Here is a 16,843-nt window from a genome sequence, read left to right as displayed (position 1 = left end):
ACCCGTTGAGTACTCAAGACCTGCTACAGAACATCGACAGCTTGTTGCCATTGTTCATCATTCCACGTATCGCCATACGAAGTTGCCGATGTTTGAGAGCTCATTGGTGGACGATCATCGCCCTCCGATCTTGATTCCCTCTCATGCTTGTCCTTGAGGACTTCGTTGACGATCGAGATTGACGACGAACGATGCGGGCCATCGCTCTTCGATTTTGATTTCTTAACTTTACGCTTTGGCTTGGTAGGCGTTCCAGGAACAGGAGACGAGTTGAGCAAGATGATCGATTCGCTCGACCCTGTCACAGACGCTTGTTGTAGGCTTTTCTTGCTGACCAATGGTGATGGTGGTGGCGAAGAATCGAAAGGTCGCCGATTCTCCTTCTCCCCTTCATCATCATCTTCCACCTCGTGCACCTTTCTTTCCTTCTTCTTCTTCCTCCTCCCCATCTTCTCCTTGTCTTCCTCCTCGTCTTCCCGGAAGGCACGACGTCTTATCTCTTCCAAGACGGCTTGGGAAGCCTCATCATCCGCTCTGAATCTCCAGTCACCATATTTCGCACTCTTCGCTCTTATTTCCGCTGCATCCGTATACCTTTCTTCTGTGAAGGAGGCCGCACCTCGATCAGCCATGATGAGCAAGATCGAAGCTTCAGGAACGAGGATGGTAGTGATGAAATCGTTAGCGGTGAGAGGATGGATGGCGCTCGGTGTATGGCTCGATGATGATTTGGCTGGAGGGATGGTCGGTTCGAGCCAACCACGAGAACGGAATCGTTGGAAATTATCTGTCAACACGATTCGGCCTAGTTCACCATAACTGATCACAGATTTGACCATCAGCGCCTTCTTCAGCCGTTCGGATTTGTCTGAACTACTCACTATCCCGTCTTGACCGCTGCCAGTCTTTCCTCTTTCGATTGATGGCCGATTCCTCCCCAACGCATCCTCCCCACGCTCTCCACCTCATCCTTCACCTCCTTGAACAATCTTGATCGAGTTGGCTCCTCTATGATGCCTTCCAGCTCTTTCCCAACCCAGTCTCGTCTCAATCGATCATGGAGATTCATGAAGTCGATATTCTGCGGATACCCGTCCCTGACGCCTAGCGGTATAATTGTCGCTTCCGCTTGGTGAAGTGTACAGAAGTTGATGGTCTGTTGCCATGACAGTTGTCTCGCATTCGGGTTTTCGTCGGTCGGTCGAGCTTTTGACATCGATTCGAGTTTCGATTGTAGTCGCTTCAGATGAGCGCTTGGCTTGAGGGGCAGAGGTTGAGCACAATACTGCGATAAGAAAGCTATGTTAGTTGGATACGTTCACCTGCTACCTCCAAGAGCCGCACGTACCGGACAAAGATCATCCGTGTTCTTGAAGGGGGCTAGTGGCATGTACGGGGTCAGCGTTGACGCCACCATTCCTCACACACCACTCACCCAGGTAAGCCTTGTCCTCTGAACTCAACTCGTCTTCCTCATCAAACCCTTCTTCCAATACAGCTGTAAGATCCGCACTGTGACCATGTAACAACGTCAGTCTTGGCTATATGGGGACGATGACGCTCTGACCACTCACCTTTCATCAAGTACACCGTAATCGACTTCATCCCTATCTGAGGATAGCTTCCCCAGCTGTTGGAAGAACGAATGGCCTTGCTGTTCACTTGGAGTTTCGTCCGTCTCGCTTCCACTCTCGATGACACGACGTCGTTGTTGACTAAGAGTCAGGGGTGGGTTTTTCGCCTTTGGTTGGTTTGCACGATTCAGTTTTGGCTTGGCGGTCGGTACTGGTCGTGGGGTATTGTCATCGTCATCATTATCGTATACTTTCATGTACTTTGGGACGTTCGTTTTCGTTTTCTCCCTCTTCTTCCCCTTCTTGACAGTACGTTCTTCCCCCGAGTCGGTGCCCATATCTTCACTTGACCTCTTGATTCCCTTCGTTCTCCTCTCCGCTCTGGGAGTCAGCAAATCCTCCTCTGATGCGGGGATCAGGACTCCCTTGCCCAACATTCTCGCATTCTGACTCGTGGACGGTTCGGTCAGAGGACTACTTGATCGAACATCTATTGTCTCATTGGGCATCTTGTTCTTCCCCTTTGCGCGGCGAGTTCGATGCGATTGTGATCTTATAGGGGGGGAGGAAGGTGGAAGGGAACCCCTATCGACATAGTTGGAATGTTTGTGATCAGGCGGTGTAGATCCTAGCTCCAATTCGTCTGCTGATACGGAGCGGTCACTGTCATCGTCATCATCATCGGAGCTTGACTCGGTATCGCTACTAGAGTAGGGGAGTTTGGGAGTACGCTGTGTCGATCCAGATGATACAGGAATTCTCTTCTCTTGCGCTTTCTTCTTTCTCGCCTTGCTAGGTCCACCAGTAGGTGTGGCCTGTTGCAGAGCAGGGATCTTAGACGAGGTAGGAGGTAGTTTCTTTCTCGCGTTGGCAGGAACTCCTTTTGGCGGCCTAGCGAGCACCGATGTTTCCTTGTCAAGAGCGCTTGAAGACGCCGACTTGTCACCTTTGGACCCCTTTGCCGTACCACCGTCTCCTCCTCCGTTCGAATTTTTGTTCTTTGCCGCGGTGAGTTTGTTGCAAACTGCATTGAGATCGTTCTTCGTCTTGTTCAACCCGTTGAAGAATGACTCGGACGAGTTGTTCCGCGTAGTCTCCTTCTCCTTTCCTTTCCTACTCTTAATCTCGGTATCTCCCTTATCGTTCTTTTTTACCCCACGAGTACTGTTCGTAACCTGTGAAGAAGATCCTACTTCCTTCGTCTTCCCCTTATCATTCTGTTCTCCTTGGTAAGTCAGTTCTTTTGCTACTGAGGTTGACTGATCTTGAAAACTGGGTGTCCTCGACATTGGTCTTACGACCTTACCCTTTCTCACATCCACTCTAGCACTGACCACCGTACTCCTCCTACCGACTGCGGCACCAGGTTGCGATTGGAAGAAGATCGATTGAGGAGAAGAATTCGGTTGAGCATATTGCGAGATACGACCTTCCATCGTATCGTAAGCAGGTAGAGAAAGAGGAGGGAAGAAGTACTGGTTGTCTTCGGTCCGTTGAGATGATTGTCGTGTCGGCGTGCCGGTTTGAGTGGGACGGGCTCCTCACGACAAAGAGATCATAGCTCGTCGCAACTCCAGCCGCACTTCGTGGAACGATAAGCTTCTGCTGACTTTTTAGTTGCGGTACGAATTAGAATAGGTTAGACAGTAAATGAGGTGTAAAGTCAAGTTGAGTATCTGTTCTTTCAACCAGCAACCGCGAACATCAGAGTCAGGCACACATCACTTTACATCAACAAAAATTAGTCACGCTCACATATCTCTGTCAACGCTTTCATACGACCGTATATATCCATCCGGTACGGTACTGGTGACAAAAATGCAATGCGCACACATGTTATTCTGTCTATGTTTCGTTCATACAACATCTGCGTTATTCATAAGACCTATGATAGACAGTTTGTCCACAAATTCCTTGTTTACTGATATGTAATTCGAACTACGGTTCGTACCTAGGCAAATATAAGACCCCATTCCCGTTCCCATTGGCGGTCGTAAGACTCGGACCGATTCCGAGACCCAGACTCATCTCGCTATCTCGTCTGTCCTCGTGGTCTGCTGCACCGTCATCATCCCCCTCTGCCTCCAGCGAATCGTGATTCTGCTCCGAATGCTCTTCTAACGGACTGGGATGGTCGAGTCGTTCTGCTGAGGTTTGCTCTCCTTCATCTGCCGCCTCCATGCCATTCTCCTGGTCTAGCTCAAGAGGCGGAGCAGATGCCATATGCCCGTTTGGAATCTCCGTTTCCTCTTCTTCGTCCAAGCCAGGTGGTGCCGATGGCGCAGGGACATCGCCAAGAATTGGTGGTGCCGAAGGAAGCAAGTGCGCTTCATCGATGATCGAGTGATTGACCGGAGATGAGGGTATATCGATTGGCAGACCAGAGTGACGATTTGCCAACTTCGGTGGTGGCGGAGGGAAAGCAGCGTCGCCTAAGCTCGGAGTATGTCGAGGTGTATCTCCAGACGGATCCACATCCAAAGTCTCAAAGCCTTGCTCATCCACCTGAACGACCGGTGCAGAAGCATGTCCTAGCTCGGCTCCGTCCGGTCTATCTCCCTCATCCGTTCTCGTGGCTGGCGGAGCGGAAGCTCCTAATCTCAATTGTTCCAGAATCCTCTTGTCATCCGTCGCAACGTGTGCTGTCCTTGCCCGAGCCTCACGATCCTCCTCTCCGTCATCCTCAGGTGGGTCAACCACCCTCGCTTTTCCATCTCGTCTCGATGCAATCGCCAAGGCAATCTCGCCATCCTCTGTAGCCGGAGCGGGATAGTATCCTGGGGCTTGGGTTTTCTCCGCTCCACTGAGTATATGATCCGGTTCCTCATTATTGTCACCGACAGACGCCATGTGAATGGCAGGCCGAGATGGGCCGGCTGAGGAGGCAGCGGCATTGGGCGATTGACCGCCTGCGAGAGATCGAACCGAAGCAGGTCGATAAGCTGGAGGGAAATACGAAGTGGAACCAATTGGGTGAGTTGCGGAGATCGCGTTTAATGTAGCAGACGGGTGGTCCACATTGCTTGATGGTTGCGCTTGTTCAACCGACGGAGTTGAAGCCGACGAGACATGCGCGGCTCCGTTGATCTCAGGACTTTGGGTGCTCGACGATCCACCCTCCTCATCGGACGGCGTGAGTGGGACCGGCGACGCAGACAGCACGCCACCCACTTCCTTATCCCCGTCATCCTGTTCTTCTTCGATCACCGCAATTGTCGCTCCTTGTTCCTGCTCTTCCCCTTGCGTTTTCTTCCCTTTCCTCTTCCTCAGCTTCGCATTCCACCCTCTGACTTTCGTCTTCGCTATCCCTGACTGGCCACTCTTCCTCTTCTTCGATGAATGTTGTTGCTCCAACTCTGCCAATTTCTCTTTGAACAATGCGTCGGCAACAGATCCGTTGAGATCATCCTCGCGTATTCCTGCAGCTGCGAGAGCTTTACGTCGAAGTCGTTCTTTCGCCCGTTTGGCCTTTCGATGTCGTTTTCTACGCCGTATAACGATACTGCATGGGACAAATTAGGCAATCGAACAGAAGGCTGACGACGGTGGAAACTCACAAGATGAGGAAAGCAACGATGGCCAGAGCCATGAGTACACTGGCTACAGCGATGAGGGGGACTTTGTAGAAACTCGTTCGATTGGATGATGATCCCCAACTGCCATGCCGAACGTTAGTGCCTGTCATCTCCGTGAAGATGATGGTTAATTGACTCACCCATTCGGAAGCGTTTCTTTGACAGCATATGTGGGAGTCGATGTAGCGATAGATGTCGAATCGGTTCCATTCTCGTTAGTATCGGCAAGGACCGGATTTGTTGTGGGTGACTGGCGGCAACTCGTGGTGGTCAGTCTCATGTATGAGGGATGATGGATGTATGACTCACGGCGATTCTTCTTCCATACAAGAACCATCCTCCTTCAGCTTTTCTCCACTTCCCATCCGGATGTTGTGTTAGAAGATAAGGCAATCTCGTTTCATCCACTTCGGTGACCGCTGTTGGTAAGACGCTCGGGGTGACCACGGACGTGAGGTAGTGCACACCCCTATTATCGAGTCGGACTACGTTGGTGGGGACTAAAGTCGTTGGGGAAGGGGATGTATCGAGAGAGGAAGAGGGGAGACTGGGTCGATTGGAAGTTGGGGCTGGTGCGGGAACGGCCGAAACGACTGGCAAGAAAGGTAATAAGAATGGTGATATTATTGATGCGAGCGGGAAGAATGCTAGTGATGTCTTCGAGCGTGAAGTGGATTCACCATGCATGGACGAGGATGAGGATGCGTTCCGTCGTCTCCGTTGTTGTTGTCGTTCCCGTTGACACGCTCCACAATCGACGTGTCGTAGATGTCGCCGCTCATCTCCATCTTCCTTCTTCCTTTCACTACCCATCGGGATCCTTGATGGTCCAGCCTCACATTCTTCTCCCATCCCTGTCGATGTATATGTACCGGTGGCGGATGTTCCTATCCCTTCTCTCCTCCAACCCAACCGGGATGCTTTAATCATCTCATCCAGAAGTGATTGTTGCTAGGATCGAACGTGGGTGGGGTTTGTGTCTGTGTCTGTCGTTGATGTTGAGTGTTATATGTATTATCGAACGATAATTGAGTGGAAAAGGAATGGTTACTGATAATGATGGTGAGTCAGACTATGAGGGGAGGAAGGGGAACTGTGCGAAAAGTGGTGTGGGATATAACAATGTCGTGGGTGTATATGTATAGTGGAAAAATGTGTATTTATAGCCAATGTCTCTCCTCTCGGCGAAACGCTCTCATCCGTTATTTGTATGAACTCGGTTCGTTTTCGACTGACTGAACTTTGCTCTGCTGTGCTTTTTGTCTTGTGATTTGATTGATACTTTGTTCGTTTCCGTAATAAGACCAAATGTTGATGATAATAGAGCGATGACCCCCAGATATGGTGGTTAGGATTGGGACTGGAACAATTTGTTGTCAATAATAACAAGTGTTGTAAAGAGAACGATTCGATACGATGCGTCCGACCTGTAGTAAAAGGGAGGAGTGGAAAGGAACAGGGGCTCAAAATGGGATAACAGGAGTGATGGGCACTGTATGTAGCAAAGGGAAGCGGCGTACTCCTTTCAGACTCCGTACTTCGTAATGGTAGTGAAATGCTGATCTGATCCTTTCCTTTCCATTCCTTTCCTTTCCCCGCAAGTACTTCGGTTTAGATGTATGTGTGTTTCGCGTGGCGGCACTCTGCATAACAGGATCGGTCAGTGCAAGGAAGGGTAAAGGCTGACCGAGCCTATACACTGATACATGCATCATGGACCGTCACTACTACTACTACCCCTGTCTGGGTATGTAATTAGGACGACGATCAGCTGTACTTGTTCAACTTCCCTCTTCTGGTGCATCGCTGTTTGAATGGGAATGATTACAATCTGGTCCCGTTGCCAGATCAGATCATTATGCCGAAAGAGAGTAAAGTTGGTAGGTGATGGACATCTGCATCCAATCTCGCCCCCCCCTACGCCTCTGGTCCTGCTGTCTCCCATGTGATCACGTAAATTTGATCATTTAAATTCCCCTTTCTGGTCATCTTATCCAAGGTTTAAATTACCCGATCCTCGTCCTCGTCCCCGCACACAACCACACAAACACCTGCTTTAGGCGCCGGAGATATAACTCAATTTGAATCCGCTGCCAAAAATAACAAATGCAAAGCAATTCGAAATGCGTGGTCCGTAAGCGGTTATGTTTCATTTGTGGCGATTATCCTGGCAAGTAGGGATTATCTGATAGCGATGATGTATGTCATATTCTATTTCTGGTTCTTCGTTTCTACTCAAGCGTATGAGCAGCAGTACAACGACGACTGATTCCTTCTGATCCGTTCAGAGATGTTCTAGACCTGCCTGGGCTTCCCACCCTCTCTTACTGCTTTACTTCTCCCCAAACGTCCTTCTGGAACCAACGGAAGTATCTCCCTTTACCAGCTTCGCTGATCTGATCGACCTCTTCCTGACTGAGCGGTGACACCTTTGTGATCGCCTCGAGCTGGATTTGTTGTCTTTCTCGGTTTGTCGACGTACTTTGTTGGCCAACACACACAACCTCAGCATCGTGTCTGATTTTGGGATAGGTGACTCACGTGACGACTACACCGTTGGTTCGTTGGGCTGCCCAAGCTAACAAAACCTGACTATCCTCCACACCTTTATCACGAGCAATAGTCGCAACCACTTCATTGACGGGTCCACCTGGCGATCTGAAGAGAGGAGCAATGGGGCTGTACGCCTGAATGGTGATATCGTTCTCTTTGCAGAGATCGAGCAGACGAACGACGTTGGGAGCATGGGCATTGTAGGGGTGTAATTCAATCTGCAGGTCAACCAACGTTAACCGTCGCACCGTTATATTGACAGCGACGGGAGGATCCTCCAAACATGAAAGTGAGCTCGATACTCACTTGGTTTACGCTGGGAACAACTTTCCATGTCTCCTTCAATTTGAGGAGGTCCTGTTCTCGGAAATTGCTGACTCCAATAGACTTGGCAAGACCCTCCGTCTTGAGCTCTTCCATGATCGCCCAGGCTTTGTTAATGTCGTCGAAGAGCTGTCCAAGTAGTCAGTATGGAGTTGCGGCGCGCTAGGTCTGTGGAGAAGGCAAAGAACAATGTGAAGTGGAATGGACGTACCAAAGGGGAATGTAGGAGGTCTGATCCGAGGAGTAGTTCGAGCAACATTTAGCACTAGACATGCACGATGTTACTATACCCAAACTCACAAAGGTCAACATAGTCGAGTTTGATCTGATTGCACGAGTATCGTCAACGCCATCCTCAACATTGCCAAATCTGCAAAGCGGAAAATCCTACTTACATCCTTCAGCAGCTGCACCAACACCTTTCGCGGATCTTTCTCATCTGCCGATCCATCGTCTTTTCCACCTAAATGCCCGTACAAAGACATCAACATCGTGAAATTGCCAAACGGAGACTCCTCGTGCGTTTGCGTGAGGTTTACTCACATTTCTGCAGGACGAATAGGTCTTCCCTCTTTCCCTTCCATTCGGCAAGTACGTCTCCTAGGTAGTTACTGTTGCCATACATATATGCGCAATCAAGATAGGTGTAGCCTGTCTCGAGAGCGGACTGGATGTACGGTCTACAATCTTTGCCTTTGTTTGAAGTGCCTGCGGTGCGAAAGGGGACAATGTGAGTGATCACCCTCGACGACCGATTGGTCTGTAACCCGGAGATAGCTGTTTGGTGCAAGAAGGGTTGGCTCACCTAGTCCATAACCGATCTTTGGGATCTTGATGCCATCGTTCAGCGTAACAGTGGGGATAGGAGCTGACGACATCTTTCCGGTGTTCTTGTTTGGGTAAGGGATGATTGTAACGTGTGGAGATATAAAACTCAAAAGCAAGCAAGTATAACCGCTGAGTTTGTAAGGGAGTGATAAATATGTGGATGTACAGAGTACCCCGTTGAACAACAGCGATGATGTATAGAATGTAGCGAGTACAAGTGGTTGATTCCTGGTTGGAAATCAGACGAGATCTACTTGATCGCCAGTTCACGACCGGGATTTTCGGCCCCGAATTACCCGAGGTCAGTCACCGACCAAAGAACGCTGTCCGGGCCGCCCATAAACGCATGGCAGATAATGTGCAGTGCAGATACTGAAATAGCACATAATACATGCTTGTCATATCATACATACACATAAGAAGCATTCCCTATTCATCCAGATGAATGACTACCATGGCTGAGCCAAAAACCCAAATCCCTCACCTGACCCTGTCCATCGTCCCAATACACTCTCGCTTTGCTCCTGCTCATTATCATCCAAAACGCTGATACTGCTGACTTCACCCCACTCTTCGCTGACGGCGATAGCTGACTCGACGTCCGAGTCCGAGTCGGAAGGATAGACCGACCATATGATATCGCTGTTGCTTTCGGCTAATCGAGATAGGAGTGATTCAGTCAGAGAACCATCCTCGGACGGAGTGGACGGCAATGAAGGGGTTCGAGAGATCAGCTCGGATGGAGTCGATGATCCGCTCGTAGGCCATGAGGTTGGGACGGATGAGGACATAGAATCAATCAAAGCCGAGTCATCGCTATCGATATACGTCGACATGTCGAGTGTAGGGAAAACAAGCTCTTCCACACTTTCTCGAAGTGGTTGTCTGGGCTGTTCGTCGGTGGAACCCCACTGCTCCATCATCTCTTTTCTTTCTCCCTGTGTCAACTCCAACCCTCTCTTCTCTTCGTACCAGGCCCACCACTGTCCTTGCTCCGTTTCTCTCAGGCTTTCGCCTAACAACTCGCGCACATTCCCAACTGACCTATCCTCGAAGATCAGTCGGAGGATATCTGGTCGCCCCTCAGCGTCGGTGACGACTTCGAGCTTCACTTTTGGCGAAGCGGGGTGATAATCCAAAACACCTAATCCGTCCAACTTGGTGAGCAGAGGGATAATGCGAGTCGAAGCGTGTAGTGAGAGTGCCGAATGAATCGGTAGGAGACCGTCAGTCAGACGAGCGAATATGTGCACACCGATCGATGTTTGGGAGTATGAGAGGGTGGGGGTAGGGTTGAGCAAGGCGTCAAGAGATGGCGCCAGAGGGAGAGCGAGTACGGCAGTGGAGCCAGGGGTGATGAGAGTCTCGGGAAGGGGAGGAAGTGTGACGATCACCTCGGTCTGGTGAGGGACCACAAGGGGGAAATAGTGCTTCATGTCCTTGATAAGGCTCGAGTCGACTGAGCATTGACTTCTTCGGTGTCTCCTTGTTCTCGAAGGGCGAGCGTAAGGCGAGTACCTGCTAGGTCGAGGGAGTGGTTTGCCGTTGTTGTCATCATCGAGCAAGCTCGCAAAGGCTCGAAGACCCATTGGAACCTTGCCATGCACACCTGCCGCAGGACCAGATGCAAACCCCCTTGCTAATCCAAGACCAACATTGGCGGGGATAGAAGGACCGTGAGTCCACTTGGGTCGTTTGCCCGAGGCTTGGATAGCTCGACCAACCGGTCCTAGTAGTCGACGAGCAGTCTTTGTTGCCGCAATAGGAGGTTGAGAAGCGAAACCTCGAGCGCCGACACGGAGTGATTGACCCGAATTATGCAATTGGTGCGCTGGAGTCGCCAAACTTGGGAAAGTCTGATGTGCGAGTTGATGTATGGCATTCCTCGTTCGATGGAGTGTGTTAATAGTTCGGTTAGGGGCGGTACGTGACATGGTTGCTTTCGCTGGTGGGTGAATGTGTTTCGCTACACTTGCCACTTTACGGACAAGTGTAGTGATCGAGGTGGAAGTGAAGGGAGGCATTTTGGGTGCCTCTCTCCGAAAGGAGCTGGTTTATACCTCTCCCAGACGGTTGATCGTTGTGGTTATGGACTGATACTTGGATCAGCAAGTGATGTAGGAGGTAGCCATGATAAGTGATTGAAGTATGAAGTGAAGTTCTGGAGAAAGAAGAAACCCTTTTGTGCACAGACCGTCCTCCACCGTAAGGATTGAGTGGCGAATATCGACGCGCGGATCACTCGGCAGATCATCTGGCAAGCCGAAGTGGAAGGAAGACGCATCTGCCGAACTGCCACGTGGTGAATCGCACTTTAAGCGGGGTCCCCATAGTCGGTGCAAAGGTGTTCCGGGCCGGGAACAAACAGCTCTAGCACGGGTGTCTAGCCAAAGCGTCGACTTCCACCTCCTGTCCAATCTTCGTTGTCAACAGGTCAAGAATCCCAGATCTCGTACAAGTTGAGATGTTGAGAAACCTTCGTGCCATTAGTACTGCCTTACCTCCTCGCGTCGCAACCAGAGCAATGAGCACTTCCCTACCGTTCCCGCAACTTCCCAAGACAGACGAAGGGAAGAGGATATGTCAGGTTGTCAAAGTTAAGCCGGAACAACTCGACGAGTACAAGAAGGTGAGCGCGAATATAACACTCCAACTATATGCATCATGAATGGAAGCTGACTGGAGGCTACCCATAGGTCCATGCGGCCGTCTGGCCAGAGGTCCTGGGAGCGCTGAGAAAGGCTCACGTTGTTGGTGGGTTGCTCTCCTTTCCCCTTAGCGCACAACAAACTCCAAGAGCTTCGCTGACGGTCTTGCTATTCGATAATCAGACTACTCAATCCACTACTTTGCCCCTCACAACCTCCTCATTGCGCACATGCGATACATCGGTAACGATTTCAAGAAGGATATGGACTCAATAGGCGAGAACGAAGCTACCAAGCGATGGTGGGCGGTAAGTACCTCTTCTATCGCATTTGCATTGTATAACGCCGTTGGCTGACTTGTATCGGATCTTTAGCTCACGGACGGTATGCAAGAGAGTTTCGTCGAGGGTGCTACGGGCTCCGAGAGCGGACCTGGGTGGTGGCTGAATGCGGAGGAAGTCTTCCGAATGGAAGGTTAATGCAGCATATACGAAGCAAGACTGCATGTGCATTGGGATGGCTATTCCAAACATATGCTCGTATCGACTTTAAGCGTCCTACGGTTGAAGGATCCATCGTGGTAGTTTGTGGTGAAGGGCTTGCAATGATAAAACGGAGCGTTGACCACCCCCGCCACCCACTTAAAACGCCGAATTGCCACGTGTGCCACACTCACCACTTGCTATACAACCTGTCGCGCACATCCATCACTGTGATTTAAGTCGGTGAAAGCACATTACTACCCATCAACAGAAGTATCTTGTACCCGACTGTTCTGTTTCAGTCTCATCCATTCCTTGTCGAGACATATCTGCTCGACCAAAATCGTGATATCTCAACTTGCAATTGCGCTCTCACGTATCGACACTGGTGTGTAGCAATCTCTTTTCGTCGAACACACCGAGCACCGGGACTTATTAGACCTACAGCATGAAAATATAGAACCTAGCCTACAGCAATATCGAGATTGATATTTGGAATTCTGTTCTGCGAGTTCAGTCTTCTCCAAAGATCATAGTCAATCGCAGACTATGGCTCCTTCCTCCTCATCCCGCTATCGGGCATCGGAGCCAGAGGATGGCGAGCTCGTCGAGGAGAATGGGCCTTCATCAGCTCGACCTTCGGTAACTTCCAAACCTGTTTGGAGAAATCCGCTAGATCAACCTGGACCTTCTCGGACCCACTCGTCTCAACCTTCAGCTCCCTCATCATCTTCGCGACCTCGGGATTCGCGGTCACCGGTAAAACGATCACCCGAAAAGGCAGTCTTCAATCACTCTTCTATCACGGCCACCGTCGCTTTGCCTTCCCGACCTCGGTCTCCGAGAGAAAGGGAAAAGATTCGAGAACCGGAGAGGGATCGGTCGGCAGGGGAAGAGAGGAGGAGCAGGATACGGTACGACGAATATGATCCACCCAGTCGTTCTACTCGTTCACCGGATTACTATGACGGAAGGCGCTCCCCCTTACGACCCCCACCGCCTCCTCGAAGACAGGAGGTAAACACGCCACCTCATTCGCGGAGATATGACGATTGGGATAGAGGAAACAGGAATGATAGCTATAGGACTCATGATCGGGATGATCGGTATAGCAGCGACTATCGCGTTGACCGGAGAGAACGAGACAGGAGAAATCCAGAGTACGCTTCGTCGTGGGGAGCTTATCATCAGAACCGAGACAGATTGTTGGGCGGCAACATAGGTGACGGAGACAAATATCGACCCGGTGACGTCTCATCTCCTCCTCCCTCTCGAGATCGTCGACACTCCCGACATGACGAACCGGTTCCGCCACCGAGGAGGAAAAGTGTGATAGAAAGAGAGGAAGGAGAATATCCGCAAGTCGATTCAGGAGGCAGAACGTTGAACAGCCAAGCGGAAGCAGAACCCCTTACACCGCCATTTCTGCCGCCTTCATCGCCTGTGGAGAATGGAGGTGGGAGATCTGCACCTATCAAAATTCTCAATCGACCTACGCGGCGGCCTACAAGAGATTCAGGCGATCCACCTACACCCGACGTTCCACCACCTCCACCCACCGATGACATACCACCACCGCCTCCCACGCCACCTGCTCCACCGCCAGACACCCCTCCCCCACCGCCGATGTCAGGCGCCAACACCGGCCTGGAGGAGATCCCTACACCTCCTGTCCCTTCCCCTGTCAAGCCGGTCCACCGTGCTTTGTCGGAAACAAAGTCGTTAGCCAAATTGGACGAGACCCCGGCCAATCGACCTGACGCCCCACCAGGATCAGTACCTCGAGCGCCAAATCGGAATCTTCTTGACCCGCCAACCCGTGTAGCTACACCGGTGGGCAAGTCCGAGAACCTCAATCCTTATCAGCCAGTCACAAAGCGATTTAGGCAGTTGACCGCAGAGGAAGAGTTGACAAAGTTGCAAAAGACATTCGAGGGCACTGCGACCCTGGCGGCGTATGATCTTGGAGCCAAGTTGGGTGAGGGAACGTTCGGGTAAGTCACTGGTCCAATGTACCAAATGGTAGATTGCTAACAATCCTCTGTAGTGTGGTTACGAAAGGTATCGAGATCGCTTCCAAAAGGGCTATTGCACTGAAGAAGCTCATTACGCATAATCCCCGAGACGGAGTGAGTGCTATCCATGTTGATTCGTTTCATGACCTGACCATGTACAGGTGTCCGTTACGACTGTGCGAGAGATCAAAATCTTGAAAAGCCTGAGTCATGTCAATGTTGTGCCAATCCTTAACATGGTAGTAGAGCGGAGTGAGTTAATCTTGATTGTGCACGGATGATTTTCTCGCTGACTTGCTTGCAGAGGTTCCGGGTGATCGCAGTAATCGAGGAGAGGTCTTCATGGTTTTCCCCTACATGGATCACGACCTGTGTGGATTGCTCAGTAACAAGGATTTCAAGCTATCTCACTCGATGGCGAAGCTGTTCATGAAACAGATCCTGGAAGGGATGGCTTATATCCACGCCGTGAGTGTCCGCGTGTATTTTGGCAACCAGATCGGATGACTAACGCATGATCCATAGAACAACTTTATTCATCGAGATATCAAGACTGCCAATATCCTTGTAGACAAACATGGTCAGATCAAGATTGCCGACTTTGGTCTCGCTCGAACATGGACACACGACTCCGCAATGCCCGCTCATATGGCCAACGAATATACCAACATGGTAGTGACGAGATGGTATCGTGCTCCCGAACTTCTTCTCGGCGATACCCACTATGGTCCAGCTGTGGACATGTGGAGTTTGGGCTGTGTTCTGGGAGAAATGTACCTCCATCAACCGATTTTGGCTGGAGAAAGCGATAGAGATCAGTTGTTTCAGATCTTTTCCAAGTGCGGACCGCTCAACGAAGATACTTTTCCCGGTTGGGACAAACTGCCTGGCTTCCCGGAATCGCCTGGCCATCCTTGGAACAAGACATCGCAGGACATGCCGATCCTGGAGTATGCCCACAAGTGGCAGTGAGTGACAGCTTCCGATTCCTGAGAGCATTAGCTAATTCGCGTGACTTGTTCTGCAGTATGGACAGAGGAGGTGCGGACTTGCTAGTCAAGCTGTTGCGACTTGATCCGAAGAAGAGATTGACAGCGCACGAGGCGTTGGATCACCCTTGGTTCTGGATCGCCCCTAAGCCTGCAGAGCTCAGCAAGTGAGTTGTAATCTCAGGGGACTATGTTCCAGTATACTAATGGACCGATCAGGACAATCATCAATGTTGAATCCTCTCACGAGATGACCACTAGACAGAAGAACGAGCCTGCCCCGGTACAGCAGCAACAGCAACAGCAGCCATATCGACCACCACAGCAAGCTTACCCTGTCCAGGGACAAGGTCAACCTTTCAACAATTCGGCCAGACGTCCTCTGGGACTGCCTCACCAGCAGATTCACCCTCAAGCACAAGCCGCGTTTAACAATACCTTTGCACCGCCCATGCAAGGCTACGGACAGCAGGCCATGCCGAATGGTAACCCGTACGGGGGAGGCGGCTATGGAATGCAACCTGGACAAGGTCAAGCTCCGTATAATGGAGGAGGAGGGGGATACGGTCGTCCACCTATGGCTCAGCAACCGCATCACAATCCTTATCAAGCACGTCCCCCGGCGCCTTATCAGCAGCAAAATGGTGGAGGCATGGGCATGGGCACGCGACCTCCACCCGGTTTGCCTGCACCGCCGTTCAAGCTTGCTGGTGCACCACCATCAATTGTACCTCCTGCACCGTTCAAGTTGGCAGGTAATGGTGGGTTTGGGGCTCGCCCGCCTGCGGGACCCGGTGCGATGCGAGGAGGACCAAATATGGGGATGAAGCGCGGACCTCCAGAAGGTGATAGATGGAGGGATGATAAGCGACGGAAAGCGGAAGATGGTGGAGGAGGATTGCCTTACTAAGCGAAGCGCTCTGCAATTCAAGCATACGAAGAGTGTCGGAGCACGTACTGTGAGGATGAGAAAGAGAGGGGACACCTAAATCATCGATAACGTATATCATCATTACTATCAATAATGTCACTTAGCATATCTATCCGTATAGTATAGATCCAGCATTTATATCACGTTTTGACGGTTCTGCCTATTTGGCCAATGCAACTTTGTCACATTCACCCACGTGAAATGGAGGGCGCATGCGCTGAAAGGACAAAATTAGAGTGACGACAGATCATTCTGCATGTACGATGTGTGCATGACGCACAAAGGATGAGGCGAGATGTGTGGGGTGCATGACGACAGATCGAATAACCAACTTTAAATGATCATCTTCTCCGTCAATTTGTCAAATCGTACGATCCGACGTGACGACGGTGAGTTAAGGGCAACCTATATATGCATCGCTTTTCATATCACGTTGACAATACATGTGGGTTCAGTGACAATTAAGTCAGTGGACGGACCCTGTTTCGGGAATCATACAAGTGCAATTTGGAGAATGAACGGGTACTGGAAAGGTTGATTGGTTGGCTGTATCGACACTCATGATTGTTGGTTGATACACAGCTTAACAGACATGGGAACCGGAGATAGTAAGATTACACAGCCACGAGTACGGAGTTTGCTTGTCTACCTACCCTTACGGCCAGGATCTGATTACAAGTCCGAACAGACCTTGTTGTCGTAATAGAGGGCTCATTTGTCATGCAGAACCGCAGAATTATTGCATCGCATCGCATCGTACAATCAGTACCATTACGATACGCGGATCGCCGCATACTATCAAGTTGTGCTCCTCGTACTAGATACGCACAAGGAAGTACTTCGTACTAAACCGTATGTACGAGTGAGTACGGTATCTAATCCATCCATCCCATCCCAAACACGCGGGTTTACTGTTCGGCTCTC

The 16,843-nt window shown here is 50.6% G+C and overlaps 6 protein-coding genes across 6 annotated transcripts; 2 read left to right on the top strand and 4 right to left on the bottom strand.

Annotated features, from left to right (window-relative positions):
• Positions 1-23: 23 nt before the first annotated feature.
• Positions 24-3,010, bottom strand: CI109_101146 (uncharacterized protein; the record flags this gene model as incomplete). The annotated part of the gene is made up of 5 exons (XM_032002797.1): positions 24-819; positions 882-1,285; positions 1,349-1,380; positions 1,436-1,512; positions 1,575-3,010. The coding sequence occupies 5 exons, from the start codon at positions 3,008-3,010 to the stop codon at positions 24-26; spliced, it is 2,745 nt and encodes a 914-aa protein (XP_031863136.1).
• A 502-nt stretch (positions 3,011-3,512) lies between these two features.
• On the bottom strand, positions 3,513-6,079 carry CI109_101145 (uncharacterized protein; the record flags this gene model as incomplete). Its single annotated transcript, XM_032002796.1, has 4 exons — positions 3,513-5,076; positions 5,132-5,230; positions 5,290-5,399; positions 5,459-6,079. The coding sequence occupies 4 exons, from the start codon at positions 6,077-6,079 to the stop codon at positions 3,513-3,515; spliced, it is 2,394 nt and encodes a 797-aa protein (XP_031863135.1).
• Positions 6,080-7,473: 1,394 nt separating this feature from the next.
• CI109_101144 (uncharacterized protein) lies at positions 7,474-8,904 on the bottom strand (the record flags this gene model as incomplete). Its single annotated transcript, XM_032002795.1, has 8 exons — positions 7,474-7,630; positions 7,691-7,920; positions 8,009-8,155; positions 8,238-8,257; positions 8,327-8,351; positions 8,422-8,489; positions 8,570-8,734; positions 8,832-8,904. 8 exons carry the CDS (start codon positions 8,902-8,904, stop codon positions 7,474-7,476), a joined length of 885 nt encoding a protein of 294 aa, XP_031863134.1.
• A 399-nt stretch (positions 8,905-9,303) lies between these two features.
• On the bottom strand, positions 9,304-10,878 carry CI109_101143 (uncharacterized protein; the record flags this gene model as incomplete). The annotated part of the gene is made up of 1 exon (XM_032002794.1): positions 9,304-10,878. The coding sequence occupies one exon, from the start codon at positions 10,876-10,878 to the stop codon at positions 9,304-9,306; it is 1,575 nt and encodes a 524-aa protein (XP_031863133.1).
• Positions 10,879-11,378: 500 nt separating this feature from the next.
• CI109_101142 (uncharacterized protein) lies at positions 11,379-11,981 on the top strand (the record flags this gene model as incomplete). The annotated part of the gene is made up of 4 exons (XM_032002793.1): positions 11,379-11,483; positions 11,551-11,608; positions 11,686-11,810; positions 11,877-11,981. 4 exons carry the CDS (start codon positions 11,379-11,381, stop codon positions 11,979-11,981), a joined length of 393 nt encoding a protein of 130 aa, XP_031863132.1.
• Positions 11,982-12,533: 552 nt separating this feature from the next.
• On the top strand, positions 12,534-15,898 carry CI109_101141 (uncharacterized protein; the record flags this gene model as incomplete). Its single annotated transcript, XM_032002792.1, has 7 exons — positions 12,534-13,978; positions 14,032-14,113; positions 14,161-14,251; positions 14,304-14,467; positions 14,525-14,967; positions 15,027-15,155; positions 15,208-15,898. 7 exons carry the CDS (start codon positions 12,534-12,536, stop codon positions 15,896-15,898), a joined length of 3,045 nt encoding a protein of 1,014 aa, XP_031863131.1.
• Positions 15,899-16,843: the final 945 nt, after the last annotated feature.

The sequence above is a fragment of the Kwoniella shandongensis genome, chromosome 2 (assembly GCF_008629635.2).
Source record: "Kwoniella shandongensis chromosome 2, complete sequence".
Classification (NCBI taxonomy): Eukaryota; Fungi; Basidiomycota; class Tremellomycetes; order Tremellales; family Cryptococcaceae; genus Kwoniella; species Kwoniella shandongensis.
This window is presented reverse-complemented; position numbering and strand designations above follow the sequence as displayed.